Here is a 16,422-nt window from a genome sequence, read left to right as displayed (position 1 = left end):
CATCAGGTTAATACTTTATTTTGTTTGATTGCAGCAAAGAGAAAGAAAGGGAGACGGAAACCAAGGGGGGAGAGAGAGAGAGAGAACAGGAAGAATGTCGAGAAAAAAAAAAGGAGACTACAGAGCTGTGGCTACAAGCCTTTGTATCAAATCTAGAGACAAAGTCATCAGGCAACATTAAAACATCTTTTAAAAATAACATTAACATATTTTGTGGGCTCTATATGGCACAGTATTACCCTAGACATGTACACGATACCAAAACAGTTTAGCCACACCCCTACATCTATGAACAGCTTCATAGCAAACAAAGCCATGAACTCTATCTCCAAGTCATACTGCCATTTCTCAAGAAAACGTTCATTTATTATTCAAATTTCTTATGCCATAACAAGGCACCTTAACAGTTGAAATCTGGCAGGTCCACATCTTACTATAGATAATTATTTAAATATCAAAGCAGAGGCACATTCATTTAAACTAAAACATACAGTAAATAGTTGTATATTACCACCAGATTCCAGTCCAGTCACTACAATACGTTGATTTGCATGCTTTTGGTCTGTATGATAACCATGATGGCAAACTATGGCATAAGAAATGGTCCAAAAAACACAAACATGTCCATCTACAGGAATGGCTTCAGATAGTGTATTGGAGACAGCAAGGCTTTTTTTACACTGAAACTAACCCACAGAAAAAGTGTCAAAGAACAAAAAAACCCCCCCAAAAAACGGTGGCCCATATACTGCCAAGGGATACGCTGCTCAGACAGATTGATTTTGGTTTTCATATTCGCGCAGTCACTCACATTCGTACACAAAACACGTACGTCTACACGCGAAAAAGGCTTGTAACCACACCCGAGGGGAGGCTTGTGCGCCCCTGCAGTTGGTCACAATGTGTTTTTACACACCTGCCTAAATACAATAGGCGCCCCGTTACCATCACACACACACACACACACACGCGCACACACCGAAACATATGTACTTCATTCAGAGAAGGTGCAGTGTATGCTTGAGGGAAGAGGGAGAATTAAACAGCTCCTAAATAGTGACTGTGAGATGTAAATGTGGAAGCTAGTTTTGTGGAATCGTTCCAAACTGTGGTCTATAATGAATAACAAAAAAAAAAAATATTAGACATATGGAAGATGAAGAGAGCCAGAAAATATCAAACAGAAACAAAAGCTGTGCGCACAATGCCAGATTTGCTGAGGATATAAACGGTTAGGAAGCAAGTGTTGCTCATGCTTTGTGGATACAGAACCCAAGATTACGGACATGTTCCTAGGACTACTGTATATATGCATACCAGACGTTATACGGTTCTTTAACAGGTTATTTGTGTCAAAACAGAAACAAAATAAGGAACTGAAACCAACTCTACCATTAATGCAGTTGTACTTCATTAACCTCATGACTAAATTTACATTCATATTTTTAAGTTTACTCCCCCTTTTCACTGAAGCCATTTCAATCTGGTAAGAGGGCTAAACAACATAAACAACAACATAGTTTATCAAAACAAACACATAGAGATAACATTACACTTAACAAAAAGGCCCCAGGAGGGCACCTGGGGAGTTTCGGCCACCACTTTGGCTGCTAAGCTCAGCCTTTTCCTACCTCTTGGTAAACGACACAGGGCAGGAGGGGAAATTATTCCGGCTTTTTTCAAATGCCCCCTCAGTTGGGGAGGACATTGTTTTTTTGTCCCCAAAGTCATTTCTGTGGGTCCTTCTGACTCAAGAGTCCAACAGTTTTGTGCCCTTATAGTTCTTTTCCTACACAGAAATAACTCAATACCCTGAATCCATTTTTCTATTTCCTTCCTTGCTGTCACTTTATTCTTCCTGGCTTAGGAAATGGAGCCTTTTCCTCTTCCAATCAAAGAGGAAAAAGCTACGCAAGACGAAGGCTAAGTTTTTATTCTTTTCCTTGATTTAATGTGAAGGAAATGAGATGAAAAACAGAAGTGCAATGGTCTACAAGCCTTTAAATCTTACCCAGTGGCCAGCTACATATCCCAAGCAGCTACAAGTGTCCCCTTTAAGTGACCACTACCTTTCTATTTTGTGCACATAAGGTATAAACTATGGTGAATGCTATACAGATCCTACAGTGCCATACGGCCACAAAGTTGTCAGGTTAGTTGAGACATCAGAAGCTCAGATGCTCTGTCATTGTCAAAGACTCGCATCCAGCCGTAGCATTTACTTCTTTAATGATTTGGATATGAGGAATCACTTCTAAATGCACTTCTACATATTGACCCACAGTAGCTATTCCAACTAGAGTAGGAATGCTGTGAAAAGTCTCACATGGAATGAACTGGCCATTCACGCACACACTCCATTACTTGCACACACACACACACACACACACACACACACACACACACACACACACACACACACACACACACACACACACACACACACACACACACACACACACACACACGTAGCCCACCTCTGCATGCACAAATCACCTCCATACATGTGCATGTACATGCTCATATAGAACTTTCATTGACAGATTAACGACAGGATACACCTGCAATCTCATTCGCTCATACAAAATATGACGCAAGAGTTGCTTAATGCTCCACCTTCAGCTGTGTTTTGAGTGAGGACTCTTCTGTGTCATCCCTTACTTGCCCACACAAGCCGTCCCTGGAGAGCGTTTATCCTCGCTATGCGGCGGCTATAAAGGGAAGCAGACTGAACTAATTTTTCACACGACACACATCCTGTTAGCAGTTCTTATTCTTATAGATAATATAATGAGTCAGAGAGGAAGAATAATCAAGCTCTAGAACTACGACACACTACAGCAAGACAGGAGAGACACGGAGAAAAGGGGAGCCAGAGTAAAGAGGGGGGGGAGTAATGATCAACGCTGTAATATCGGCCCCCTATCTCCCCTCGTTTCTTTGCTCCTTCTCCTCCCTTCAACCTACTCCTGATATTATGCCTAGCTCTGATCTCTACTGAAGGAGAGGCAGGGGTACTGTGCGAGTGTACTCAGTGACCCAGTGAGCACGCACCCCTCCCACTCCCGTGCTAAACAGGCCAGAACGTCCCCATTGAAATGTATTCCTTATAGTGCTTCTGTGTCCTACGGTTTGCTGCTGCTGCTGTCTCGTTGTTTCTTGCTGCTGCAGCCGCTGCTGCTGCTGTAGAGGCTGGGATTTGCCACGAGCGGGTGAGGGGCTGTGCCCATGTACTGCCCCGCAGTGGCTGTGTAGTTGAAGATGGCAGGGAGGAAAGGCAGAGGCTCCACCTTGTCCCCCCCAGGTGCCATCATATTCAGAGCCACAGGAAGAGCGGCCAGGTTATAAGGGTAGGCCAGCAGCTGTGGCCCATAGAGCAGCTGGTAAGGGTCCGGATAAAACGGCAGCTTAGCCAGGTCCCCGCCATTGGGGACCATCATTTTCCCCAGTGGGCCAAAGGGAAAAGCTCCAGCAGGATAGGAGGACATGAGCAGGTTTTCCTCCTGCTTCTTACCAGAGTGGTAGCTGTCCGGCACAATAAGGGGCATGGGGTAATTCTGGGCATGGTAGCCCACTGGGGTGGCGCTCCCTCTGGAATCTCTGGAAGGAACAGTATCGTGGTGCTCCGGCTCAGGTGGTTGCGGGGCTCGGGGGAGAAGCAGAGCGTGGGCAGAGGGGCGGTCACCGGCACCAGCTGCTCCAGTGGGCAGAGGGAGTCTGTCGAGTCCTTGTGAACTGGAGTGAACCTGGCGGTTGCCTGGAGCTGGGAGGCCAGTAGTCGAGGGGGACCGGCAGGGAGATTTGGGACTGTGCCTGTGTGAGGAGGATCCATTCATAGTGGTTTGAGGGGGGATATGATGGGGGGACGGCACAGGGCTCAAGGGCTCATCTTTAGGGACTAGCAGAGAAATCTGGTCCTGTGGGGTGTGCGAAACTCTACTCATTTGATGGGCCCTCTCTATCTCTTTTTCTCTCTCTTTCACCATTTTTTTGTCCCTCTCCCTTTCTCTCTGTCTCTCCAGCTCCCTCTCTTTCTCTCTGTGCCTCTCTATCTCCCTCTCTCTGGCTAGAATAGAGGACATGGTCAGGTCTTGTGCTTCATTGGGAGAGGGACTCCTGGACAGCGATTGAACTCTGAGATCCTGGATCCGGGGTGTTTCCTCGTAACCTACGTGTAGAAACATACCACTCCCACTCTGCCTCTCTCTGTCCATAATGACCCCATCCCGTTTCATGAATCCCCCCTCTGAGCTGAGAGCTGTTGTCATGGAAACAGGAGGAGCAGCAGTGGTTATTCTGGTCTGTGACGTCATGGGCACATTTGGAGAGGTGTTGTTGGATGCCACGATGTGCATAGGGCTGGGTATCCTGTGTATCTGGCTGTCTTGGTTCTTTTTGCTGGGGGTGCGGTAGTCCAGACATTCAGGTCCATTCATGACGAGCACGCTCTGGAGAGCAGAGGGTGTGGCAGGCGTGAATTCGTGTTTAGTGGGCGTAAGGTTAACCGGACTTTCTGATGGAGGGTCTGCAATTTGTGGGCTGGGCTCTCTCTCTAAAGCTGGATGTGAGAGCTCTGCAAGTTCAGGTTTGCCACTGAATTCTGACACCCGATGTTCATCTGTCAGTTCACTTAGATGGTCGTCATGGTGCTGTGATGCCAAACAGTCACTACTGCTGGGGGGGTCTGGTGTTGAATAGCTGATAACTGAAACAGCGCTGGGAGCTTGGCCTTTTTCAGTCTCTAGGTCTCTGCTAACAGTGCTAACAACAATCTCTGCTGTTTGTGGCTCCGAGTCTTTATCTTCCCTTTCTCTCTCTGGGGAACTGCTTAACTCATGGCGTCGGATATGGCGAGTTAGTGCTGAAGATGTCTTGCACACCTTGTGACACTGTGGACAGGTGTGTCGTGATAATGCTCTCCTGCTAAGGCGACTTGGACTAGAGTTACACCCTACTAAGGCTACTTGGCCCCCTTTTTCTTCATCATACTTTGCAATTTCTGGCACAGATTTAACACCGACCCCTTCAACTTGTTCAACGACTGCCACTTTTTGGGGTACAGAAGGTGCCTCAGTAGGCTTGGGATGCTGGGCTCTCTGGTGGTCTTCCAACTTATCCCTTGAGGGGAAAGTGGCTCTGCAAAAGAGGCATACAAACTCCAGCAGATGGCTCAGCTCGTGTTTGTCTCGCTTCCTGGGGCTTGAGAACCAGCAGCCACATGTACCACACTCTGCCGCATTCCCATTAGTCCAAGGCCGCCTCTTTATTCCCGTAGGGGCCACTGAGGTAGACTGAGGAGACTTTGGAGAGTGCAGAGGAGGACTGGGAACCTCATGACAGGCCTCCTTAACTTGTTCTTCTGGGTCTTTGTTTTTCTCCTTTAAAGGGGCAGAGAGATCATCTTTCTTTTTCCCCTCTTCCTCGTCTCTGTTGGATTTTGACAGTTTTTCGGCCTCCCCAATCTTCTCATCCTCTTCCTCATCCTGTGATTTATCTGTCTCTTTATTCACATGGTTCTTGAGCCTATCTGTCCTCCTCTTCAACCGGATGGATCGCTTGAATTTCAGTTTTCTCTGCCAGCTCTTGACCCTCTGTAGATGTGCTTGGGCCTTCCTCTTAGGCTTGTAGGAGTAGTAAGGCCGCCATAAATTATCCTCTGTGTCATGGTCACTCTCCTGGTCACGCACCTCCCGACGGAAGTAGTACTCCCTCACTTCATCGGGGGATTTGGAGCTCTTTTTCCTGACCTCCTCCTCACAATCTCCTCCTTCTTTATCACCGTCTTCTTCCAGGCTGACTCTGCGGTGGAGGCGGTGTTTATGGTGGTGGTGATGGGAATGACGTGTTTCCTTTGCTTCCCGCACAGATGAGGTTTCACTCCGTTTGGTTTTAGGTGGAGAAAGGCTCTTGTCTCTCCTAAGATCCGTCTCAGAGATGCTGCGCTTCACTATGGCTTCCTCACCGATACGTACAGTAATCTGGCACAGTGGCCCTGCCTCTTTGACATGTGACCCTACAGATGCTGACAGCTGCTTTGAGTTAAAGATGTCGCTCTTGCTGTGGGATTTGCGTGATTTGTGAAATAATCTGCCTGTCTCTTCACCCTGTCTACCTCTTGAGCCCTCCTCTGTGGTATCTGAACTGTCCCTTGACCTCTTTCTATGGTTATCTGCACTATCCCTATGCTTTTTGAATGGCCTGGGAATGCCCTTGTGTGAAGTCTGACTGTTGCTACTTTCAGGGGATGGACTGCTCATTGGGCTTTTTTCACTTCCAGAGGTGACCTGGTTGCTATGCACAATGACAGAGGATGACACTGCCGTTCCATGAACGATGACGGAGGGTTTCGTATGGCCATAAGTTATTACAGAAGGCATGCTTGTGTCTGTGCCTCTACCAGCCTTAGGTGTTTTGGTTTTGCTGCTACTAGACATTTTGAAGCTGCCACTGCTTCTCCCCTGCTCTAACCCTTGGGCCTCACTATCATGTTTTCTAACTTGGGGCATGTCTGTTTGGGGGAGGGGTATTAGCGTGGAGAGGTCCCCATGCTCAACAGAAACAGGGAAGCCATCAGGGAAGTCATCTGGGTCAGGCTTCACACTCTGAGGGTGGGCCCCACTGATGAGGCTTTGTAAGTCCCCAGGGCCCAGAGCACAGCCCAGGCCAGGCATGGAGAGGGAAGGTGTCTCAGTTGGTGGGACAAGCAGTCCATTATGCAAACTGTCACTGTAAGTCTTGTAGGGTCTCTTCTGGGAGCGCATGGGGAGGAGGCGGTAGAGTTTCAGGGCATTAGCTTTCTGTTTATAACCCCCATTAGCTGTCTTTTCACTGGAGATGAGGCTGGGGTTAATCCCATGGATGGTCTTCTGGTGTGTTTTGAGATTGTAGTAGGTGGCGAAGGCATCCCAGCAGAAGATGCACTGGTAGCGGCGCTCCCCAGTGTGCCACACCTCGTGCTTTGTGCGGTACTCAGCCAGGGCAAAGACCTTGTCGCAGAAGTGGCATGGGTATTTGCGGCGCCATGAGTGCACATTAGAGTGACGCTTCAGGCTGGATAGGGTCATGTAGGAACGTTCACACACAGAGCAGAAATAAATGATATTGCCGTCTACCACCTTCACAAAATGGTGCTCATCACCCGCTAGTAACTCTGCGGCTGCTGCATCATCACCTTGGATACGTGCCAGGAGGCTCCGTGCTTTCTTCCCCGGCCGCGCCTTACTGATGTCTGATTGTCCCACGATCACTCCCCCCTCCACTCTCACCTCACCCTCCTCCAGCGGCTCCTCCTTTGGCTGCACAGCGAGGGAAGGAGGGCCCAGGCTGTTGGAGGGCAGGCCTGGCACCCTACAGGAGGCCTCATGGGACTGCAGTCTCTTGCTGTGGATGAAGACTTTGCCACAATAGCAGCAATTGAGGGCGCGGCTGCCACGATGCAGCCGCATGTGGACCGTCAGGGAGGAGGCCGAGCTGAAAAGCCGATGGCACACCCCGCAAATCAGTTCGGGCTTTAGGCTGTCGGTAGGGGAATAAGAGGATGAGTGAGGGGGTGCGGTAAGACCCTCAGATGGGGGAGGAGGGGGTGGTGGTAAGGGGGGAGGAAGGTGGAGGGTGGGTGGGTGAAGACTTGGTCCATGAGGGCTTCCCACTTTCCCAGCTGGTCTTCCTGTCATTTTCTCTCTCCTCTCTGCATCCCCACCTCTTTGATAGGCCGACGTGCCCAGACTGAAGAGGATCTGGGCGGTTTGAGAGGGCGAGGCGGTACCGTTGGCCCCCCTGTGCCTCTCATCCCATCCATCGCCACCATAACAGCCACCTAAGGACCCGCTGGAGGATCGTGGGGGCGACCTGTGGAACTGAGTCTCTGGATTGAGTTTGGAGCACTTCAGAGGAGGCGGGGATTTGATATCCTTCCTACTAAGTGCATGAACAGTCATGGGAGATGAGGAGGAGGAAGGTGAAGAGGACGGAGAGCTGTCGTGCCTCGGGGGCTTAAATGGTCTGTGCTTAACGTCCATAGTAGCGTCCAGTTTCCACAGCGACCCCTCGTCTGAGCTCTTGGAGGATGGCCGCCGTCTGTGAGGGGAAGGGGAGGATGATGAAGAGCTACGACAGTGGTTTGGAGATGTCAGGGAGGCTGGGAGGGGGGCGGCACTAAGCGGGAAGCTTAAGGTGATTTTTGCATTTTTGGGTCCATCGGCCATGTCCTCCAGCCTGTCCTCCATCATGGCCTCTCCACGGCCTCCATGCCTTTTACCCTTCATCTCCAACTGCTCAACTTCTCCTCCTTCCTCCTCCTCCTCCTCCTCCTCCTCCTCCTCCTCCTCTTCCTCAGGCTGAAAGGCCAATCCAAGACAGTGGACTGGTTTGTTTAGCCCTTTGGTCTTGCTTGAGCGGCAGAAATTGACAGGCAGGTGTAATGGTGAGGAGGCCCCAACTGGTTGAAGAGTGTCTACAGCCACTGATGACAGTGGCGGGGAAGACAAAGGTGATAACCGCTGACTCCGTTGGCACGTAGAGTTCTTAGTTGTTGTCTGATGTCTGGTATTGCAGAGGGGAGTTAGCCCAGCAGCCAGGTGTCGCTCACTCAGACGTGACTGAATAAGGCTCGCGTGGAGGGGGTCCCACACCTTCTCACCGGACACCATGACCAGCACCCGAAATCTGAAAGAGAAATCAGAAAGTATATGTAAGCATTTCAACATCCTAAGATACATGAACATTTAATCAAAATAAAGCAAAGAATTAACATTTATGTAAACCCAAAGCTTTTGCAGTACCAGTCATGACGCTCGTAGAACACTTTTGAGAAACGGAAAAGAAAACTGAATGCCCCAGCAATGCTGAACTCCAACAGCCCCGCCAGGAATGGTGAGTGAAAGGAGGGAGAGGGTAGGGGGAAGGAATGAATCTGCGGCAGTGCTGGTTTAGATTTCAGCGTGCCACAACCAAGCCTTTAGAAAGGCATTCCAGAGATCCATCTCTCTCGGCTGTGACACAACATTCCCTATGCCTAATTGGACGCCATTCAGTTTTAATCAAGATTCCCTCAGAGTATTGACTTAGATCCATGGCCCGAAGTGCGCACGTAAAAATAGTCCCATTCTCTTGCTGTTTGAGCAAGCGCCTTGTTAGCCATTCCTGGCAGTGGCTAGTATTTGCCGGGCATGACTCTAACCATTTATTTGCGAAGGCAAAGGCAGGAGGGAAGGAAAGAGGGGAAGAGGAGAAAGGAGGGAGATTGCATGCATGCATGTGCACAGAGAAGGGGTGTATTTAAGTCCTCTGCATCCGGTACAATCCCAGCTAAGCTGTGGAAGATGAGCGACAGGCTATTCTCATTTCCATTTTAATTTGACTGCCATGGTGGTGGATGCAGTCCTGCTACGAATTCCCTAATAAACTAGATAGCTGCAGATTCCTGCGTGATAGGCAATTTGCTGTTATTACTTATTTAAAATGGGTCGAATTATTTAGCTCTGCACATTGGGGAGAAGAACGGAGACAGTATACGGCCATAATGATGCGACGAGAAGAAAAATCCTCAGTCATGCTTTTCTGCCTGCGTTTTCAAGCAGCAAAGCAGCCAGGAAGGCAGGCCGCTGTAAAATTCCACAGGCAGCCCTGAACAGGCAGAAACTAGGTCAGCACTGTTATTGCAGAGGGAAGAGGAGGGAGAGAGAGAGAGAGAGAGAGAGAGAGAGAGAGAGAGAGAGAGAGGGAGAGGGAGAGAGAGAGAGAGGGTGAGGATAAGGGAGAGGGAAAGTAAAAGGGTGATAGAAAAAGGGAGAGAGAGAGAGAGAAAGAAACCGGGAGAGCAAGAGACAGTGAGAAGGAGAGGGGAGGAGGAGGGAGGGGGGGGTTTGAAACAGGAACAGTCAGACACTGTCAGACAGACAGGAGCCCAGGCAAACACTCACACACATGCACACAAAAGCAACAGCCGCATAGACAAACATATAACCACGCACACGCACACACCCACACAAACAAACAAACAAACATGCATGTATAGACAGCACTGTACTTACACTCATACATGCCCACAGGCAAGACAGACGGGCCTAAAAAAAGTAGTTCCAACACTTGTAAATGACATTAGAAATCAAAAGGTGAATCTGAGTGCACCATGACACTGAGGATACAGATGGAACTAAGTATAGTCAACAAAAGGAAAACACGTGTGTCTATTAATGACGTACTTAGTGCAAGCAGTGACACATGCTTTTTGTTGTCCGTGGTCATGTCTATTCAAGATCTATGTCTAACAAATAGGATGCACAATCACGTCTCGCCAGGCTTGCCATATTTTCTTGCTCTGTATTGAAACAGGCCTCACATTTGCTGAGCGATAGATGTTGTGCAGGAAATCCCTTATGGCAAGCGCCCGTCTGCTACAAGTGGGCGGACACACCGAGAGACAGTGCTAAGGCTAAAAATTTCACCATCTCAGGGAAATGCGTACACCGCCCCCTCGCTCTTTTCCTTTATCTCCCTGTGACGCACACAGCCGCTGCACAGGCAGAGGCTGCACGACGCGCCATCTGACTGTGACAGGGAGCTTTTAACGTGCTTTAAATGGACTGGATTTAGTCATATTCACAGAAATATGTGCTTTATTATTTGTGCAGATGAGGGGATACACAGCTAAACACACATACATCCTTCTGTTCAACTCACAAACAAGCACACGAACAAATGTGACCATGAATGTGGCGAGGACCCTAAAGCGAAATCAAAATAAACAGCAACCCTGTTCCCACACCTCTCGGTAACAGGATGTTCTGCACAAACAAAAATGTTGGTCAGCCTATGAAGTGTTCGTCTATTTACGCTTGTGGCACTATATAACCGCAGAGCACGCACAGGATCTCAGCTGGTGCAGGAAAAAAATTACTAACTAGTCTCGCGTGGACATAAAACTAATTATACCAAACGCATTGGCTTCTGTATAACAACGAAAGGCTCTTCACTGACAGGCAGAGGGAACAGAGGCCTACGGATTCAATTTGTATTTGATATCAAATGACAAACATGAAGTAAATTGTTTTTTTTGTTTAAATCATTAGAAATGGCATTTACAGATTAGTCTCCCTCTCTCAGCACAGTTTAACTTTTGAAAACCAATAAACATTGCGGAAATGATAAGTGCTGTTCAATAATCCTAACTTATTGCTTGCTTGAATTTTTGGACCAATTTAAAACAGCAGAAGTTTTACTATTGACTCTTTTTTATTAGAAGTTGAAAAACTTGGATCACTTTATGACCTTGAAAACCATAAGTTTTATCCAATCATATTTCAGCCATCATGTGTTGCTAGGGTCCAAGAAATCTGCCCTTAGGCCTTCAGAATCAACAGCGTGGGCGCCTGTAGTTTAAAGTGAACGGAAACGAAACGTCAGCACGTGCACGTATTTTGATTGGATACGCACTAGTGAGAGGCAGAGCTAGCAAAGTGAACCTTGGTCGCAGATATACTTACAACGCCATTTTCAAGACGGACTTTTCAAGAAAAGCTAGATATCGTGAGAAGAGGTCGGCCAACCCCGATGCAAGCAAGGATGCTAGGATGTAAATTTGTTCAAATAAGCAGGTGTTTTGGTGAGTACAAAGCATTTACATTTTTTTTTTTATTAAATAAATATTAACGAAATAAAATGACAAATATATAAAAAATAAATGCTTGATGCTTCTGCAAGAGATGATGTGTGTGGCGCACTAGCTCAGCTGTGCCTGCAGTGAAAGGACTCAATGACACTTCTCAAGAACAAATGCAAATTATTTGTTTGTTTTCTTTTATTTTCAGTGAATAGTTTGTGTCTTTATCGTCACGTTTCTTAAATGAAACAATGCGCTGTTTAGCGAACAAACTTGTTAAAGCTCACATACTATTGGTGGACTTAAAACGTTGTAGACTAATCCTTCAAAAGCGCCTTTTATTTTAACGTTTTGACAGTATCCAAGTGATCTTAAAGCTGGTAGTTTAACACTCTTAATTGTAAATGCGGATTTATTGATTTTAAATGCTTTGGAAATATTAGTATAACTCTGTTGTACTCGACTATGTTAAGGTGATGCTACGCCCAGTTATAATGCGTTTCTGTCTAAATGTATAGTTTCTAGAACCATGGCGTCATAATGATGGCATTAAGAGGTGGATTAATTCAGGTAGGACTGTGTAGGACATCGCTGAAGGCCTAGGTGTGAAATGCACGGCCCGCTACTGGTAAATGGTCAATCAGTCACTAGGAAAATCACTGCTAAGGTGGCTTTGCATAACATAAGGCAGGACGGCAGTTTGGCTGGTACGCCAGCTGAAGGCCTTGAACAAGCCGTTGAGCAATCTGTTTATTTCCACACTGAAACTGGTACTTGACAGACAAATATCTGTTAGGATTCAATTATCATGCTTTTTTTTTTTGCCAGCTTTCATCTCAAAGGAAATTCCAACCACAAGTCATTTAATATTGGGCAGTTCAAACTAAAACTTGATTTGGCTCTAAACTGTTTTAAACTATTGGGTCCAATCCTTCATATAATTGAGGATTAAAAGTCTGATTATAGCAAATTATATTTTTAATACTGTTTTAGTGCCACATAATTTACTCTCATATTTCAACTTTAATGTAAGCAGCTAACATTCGTACCTAACCCTCATTAAAATATCTTTAATAGAGTACAGCTAAAATGATAAAGTTATCTTACTTTCCCTGTACTCTCCCGAACAGAAGGACAATTCTGGTCGATTACAACTTAGGTCCTATTTTCATAGTTTGTGCTCACCAAAGTAGTTGCTTAGATCTGGGAACACAATAATGTTGCTAAGGCAAAATCTGATGGTTCAAGGGAGTTTATAGATGATTCAAACCGCTGTATTTTGTGATGAAACTGACAGTGAGCACACCTGAAATGTTGGTAATAATCTCTCATTGCACATAAAACATGTGTTTTCACAAAGCTACAGTCATTTAACAGAGTAAACTTGTGCCTGCAGTGCTGCAGGTCAAAGAAGAAGCAGGAAGTCATTTTGTAATTTGAATATTTCTTCTACGCACGTCTTTTGTTGTCACCGCATTCAAAGATCTAAACACTTAATTTACTTCGTGCAACTTTATTATTTCTAATATGAATGTGGCCAAAACTATGAACGATTAATACATAAACTAACAACCAAGTTGTAACAAACCAGAATCATCCTTTATCTATAACTTAAAGGTGGATAATACCGGCTCTAAACATGGCGACGCGGCTAGAAAATAACGGTGCCAAAGGTGCTAACAGCGCTAAAATGGCTGAAAGAGCTAAAAGTGTTTACCTTGCCAGCTATGTTAACAGAGCAAAGAAAAGCTCGGATAACAACACACACAGATGCTCCGAATGCTCCGAACGTCGTATGTTGCTCCTTTAAGCAATGACAGCACATCATTGCTTAAAGGAGCAACATACGACGTTCGGAGCATTGATAATGTGTGTATGTGTGTGTATGTGTGTGTATGTGTGTGTAAGGGGTCAAGGGGAGTGACTGGAAGTCAGAATGCGGGGGGCCTCGGTGTTCCAGCCGGTGTTCCAGCCGGTGAGCCAGCGGCGAGGAGCATGTGGAAAGAGGAAGGTGTCAGTTGGGCTTTTTTCCCCAGTGAGGGGCAGCCAGAGGGGCCCAACTATCGGAGCAGCAGTTGGTCTGTGAAGAGGAGGGTGCATGTGTGTGCATGAGGGTGTGTGTGGGCGGGTAGTGGGGGCATCGTTAGCAAGAACAGCAACTGAACTCTTCACAACCCCCGTCCAAGAGAGCGTGGTGGAGCCAGCCAGATGGGATAGAGGGAGGGAGGGAGGAGGTAAGGGAAGTTGGTATGGGTCGGGGAGTGGTTGAGCGGAGGTGGTGGTGGTGGTTGTGGTGGTGGGAGGGGGGTGTGGGGGGTAACTTCAAACACGTCTCGCCTATGTTCACATTTCATGGTTTCCTTGTCTTTCAGATCCCCCTCAGCATGACTGAGTGCTCTCTCTCTCTCTCTCTCTCCCCCCCCCTCCCAACTTGTAAACTGTTATGTATGGTAGTGTTTTTCACATGCCGCTCCACGCACCAGCGAACCTGCCCATGTCTAAAACGCCATACTCTCCACGCTACGTTAGCTCTCAGCCCAGCACGTAATTCACATAATTCTGCTCGCTGCAAAAGAATCATGCGAGGCGTTCGGAAACAGTAAGGCCCAAAAAAAAAAAAAAAAAAAAAGTACCCCTGGAGAGCGGTAACACTACACTGGTGACCTTTTTGAGGTAATTTCCCCGAAATCATTTTTTCAATTTCGCACGCAGTCCCTGTTGAAGGAGGTGAGAAAGACACTCTGGAGTTCTCTGTCTCAAACAACCGAGAAACGTTTGAGTTTTAGCAAAGCTGAGCCAGAGCAGCATGTTCTCCATAAACTGCAAGTATAACGATGGCGGTTTAGAGAAGATGAAGCGCTGCACCAGTTTCTCGAATGCGTCTACATCTTAAATGTTTGTGGCATTTTATTAAAACTGCATAATCAAACTAAGCCAACCAACTCGGTCTTGTGTTGGCACTTTTATACCCAAGACAGAAAAAGGCCCACATGCAGCCATGATTTACCTAATGTGTGACCCAAACACAAACTGCCACCATCATGACAACATCATCGCTGTGACACCACAGAGCAGCGAGAAACTACACTTCCTATTGTCTGACCTATGACCCCTACCCCTGTGGCAGAGTGAATCATATATTCTGTACATTTAGCACAGAGGGGCTTGGCTTGGCATCCATGGAAACCAGGAATGTGGAGTAGTTGGCAGCAGATGCTGTGTTGTTTTTGAAAAAAAAAAAAAAGTAAGGCTTCGGGCAGCAACAACGGGATTGGTGACATCAATATGCCCTCTGCTGCTCTTCCAGAGGCAACCTCCAGCTAAACAACAGGCTGGTAAAATGGATGACAAATGGGGCGGCCCATGACCGGAACACGAAACAGAACCAGTCGGTGGATCTAGAGATGTTTACCGTCGCCTACATGCAAGCTTTTCCCCCAAAAAACACTCCCTCTGATGTTGGTACTAACTTGACGAGCAAGATTGGTAGACTGGCCCACCATGTTTGGACCCCAACAACAAAGCTCATATTTGTTCTGACTGGCTGGTTCCCCCCCGCCCTCCTCCACATCTAGGGTGAATCACAGAGACGCAGGGGGCTTCGATAAATTAAAAGTTTCATCACAATCCAAAAACGAGTCATCACTCTTGAAAAAGAACTGCGTGGTGCGCCAGCAACAGAGGGGAGGATGAGGGAGACAAGGCCTGTTACTGGCGCACAAACACACACACACAAACAGACCCAGCACATGCACACACACACACACACACACATAAAAACGCGTCCACAAACACACACTGCATAAATACACACACACACACACACAGACACACAAACACTCACGCCCCAACACACGCACGGTAAAATAAAAACCTTTTCCTCCTCTTCAAGCGCGGAGCAACCACCGCAGCAGCAGCAGAGTGAAGCAGAAAAACAAGCAGGAAAACAACAGAAATCAGCCTCTCTTCCTCTTATTCTCTCTGGCTGTCTCTCAGGAAGGCAAGCATACAAGAGAACGTACCTCGGAAAACCTCCTGCTGCATCTCTGCTGCGATGTGTTCTCTCCCCTCACACTCCCTCTCTCCTCTCTCTCTCTCTCTCCCCCTTGGTCTGTGTATGCGCACGTCTGAGTGTGTGTGAGAGAGAGCGAGTGAGCACAGGGAGAGGCGGTGCACACACACACACACACACACACACACACACACACACACAGACACACAGACACACACACACATACAGGCAGCAGTGTGTGAAGACAGAGGGCAGGAGCGATTCTCACACTCGAACTTGCTTGCTCTCTCTCTCTCACTCACTCCCCCTTTCTTGCTCTCTCTCTCTCTCCTCTCTCACTCCAGTTTTTTGCCACTGACACACGATTCTTAGTGTTTTTGCTCTTTTTTTTTCCAGCAAGTGAATCCCCCCCCCACTTCCACTCCTCTCTCCCCCCCCCCACTGAATCCAATCTTCTTTTTATTTGGAAGTGTTGTTCCCTCTCTCCCTCTCTCTACACACACATACACGCATGCACACACACACACACACACACACACACACACACACACACACACACACACACACACACACACACACTACTTTATATACACAAAGCCCAGCGATAGGGAGAGGGAGGGAGAGGCAGAGGGAGACAGAGTGGGAGAGCAAGCAAGAGGACGCCATTTAAGCAGTTTGTTACGAGCACTGCAAGTCCCCAAAATGGCTGAAAACAAACAGGAACCACGCCAACTCAAAAAACCTGGGCACAAGGACGGACGGACCGACTCACAGACAGGGAGTGAGAGGAGAGCGAGCGAGAGAGACAAGG

The 16,422-nt window shown here is 47.3% G+C and overlaps 1 protein-coding gene across 1 annotated transcript; it reads right to left on the bottom strand.

Annotated features, from left to right (window-relative positions):
- On the bottom strand, positions 1-15,709 carry zbtb4 (zinc finger and BTB domain containing 4). Its single transcript, XM_054601013.1, has 2 exons — positions 15,622-15,709; positions 1-8,664 (listed from the first exon to the last, which is right to left on the bottom strand). Exon 2 carries the CDS (start codon positions 8,646-8,648, stop codon positions 3,126-3,128), a length of 5,523 nt encoding a protein of 1,840 aa, XP_054456988.1. The 5' UTR covers positions 8,649-8,664; positions 15,622-15,709; the 3' UTR covers positions 1-3,125.
- Positions 15,710-16,422: the final 713 nt, after the last annotated feature.

Source organism: Anoplopoma fimbria, chromosome 7 (genome assembly GCF_027596085.1).
Source record: "Anoplopoma fimbria isolate UVic2021 breed Golden Eagle Sablefish chromosome 7, Afim_UVic_2022, whole genome shotgun sequence".
Classification (NCBI taxonomy): domain Eukaryota; kingdom Metazoa; phylum Chordata; class Actinopteri; order Perciformes; family Anoplopomatidae; genus Anoplopoma; species Anoplopoma fimbria.
The sequence above is the reverse complement of the archived record's forward strand: the minus strand, read 5'-3'. Positions and strand labels throughout refer to the sequence as shown.

What these genes read in the sequence shown, in the direction of transcription:
- zbtb4 (XM_054601013.1), bottom strand. Translation starts at nt 8,648, where the DNA reads ATGGTGTCCGGTGAGAAGGTGTGGGACCCCCTCCACGCGAGCCTTATT.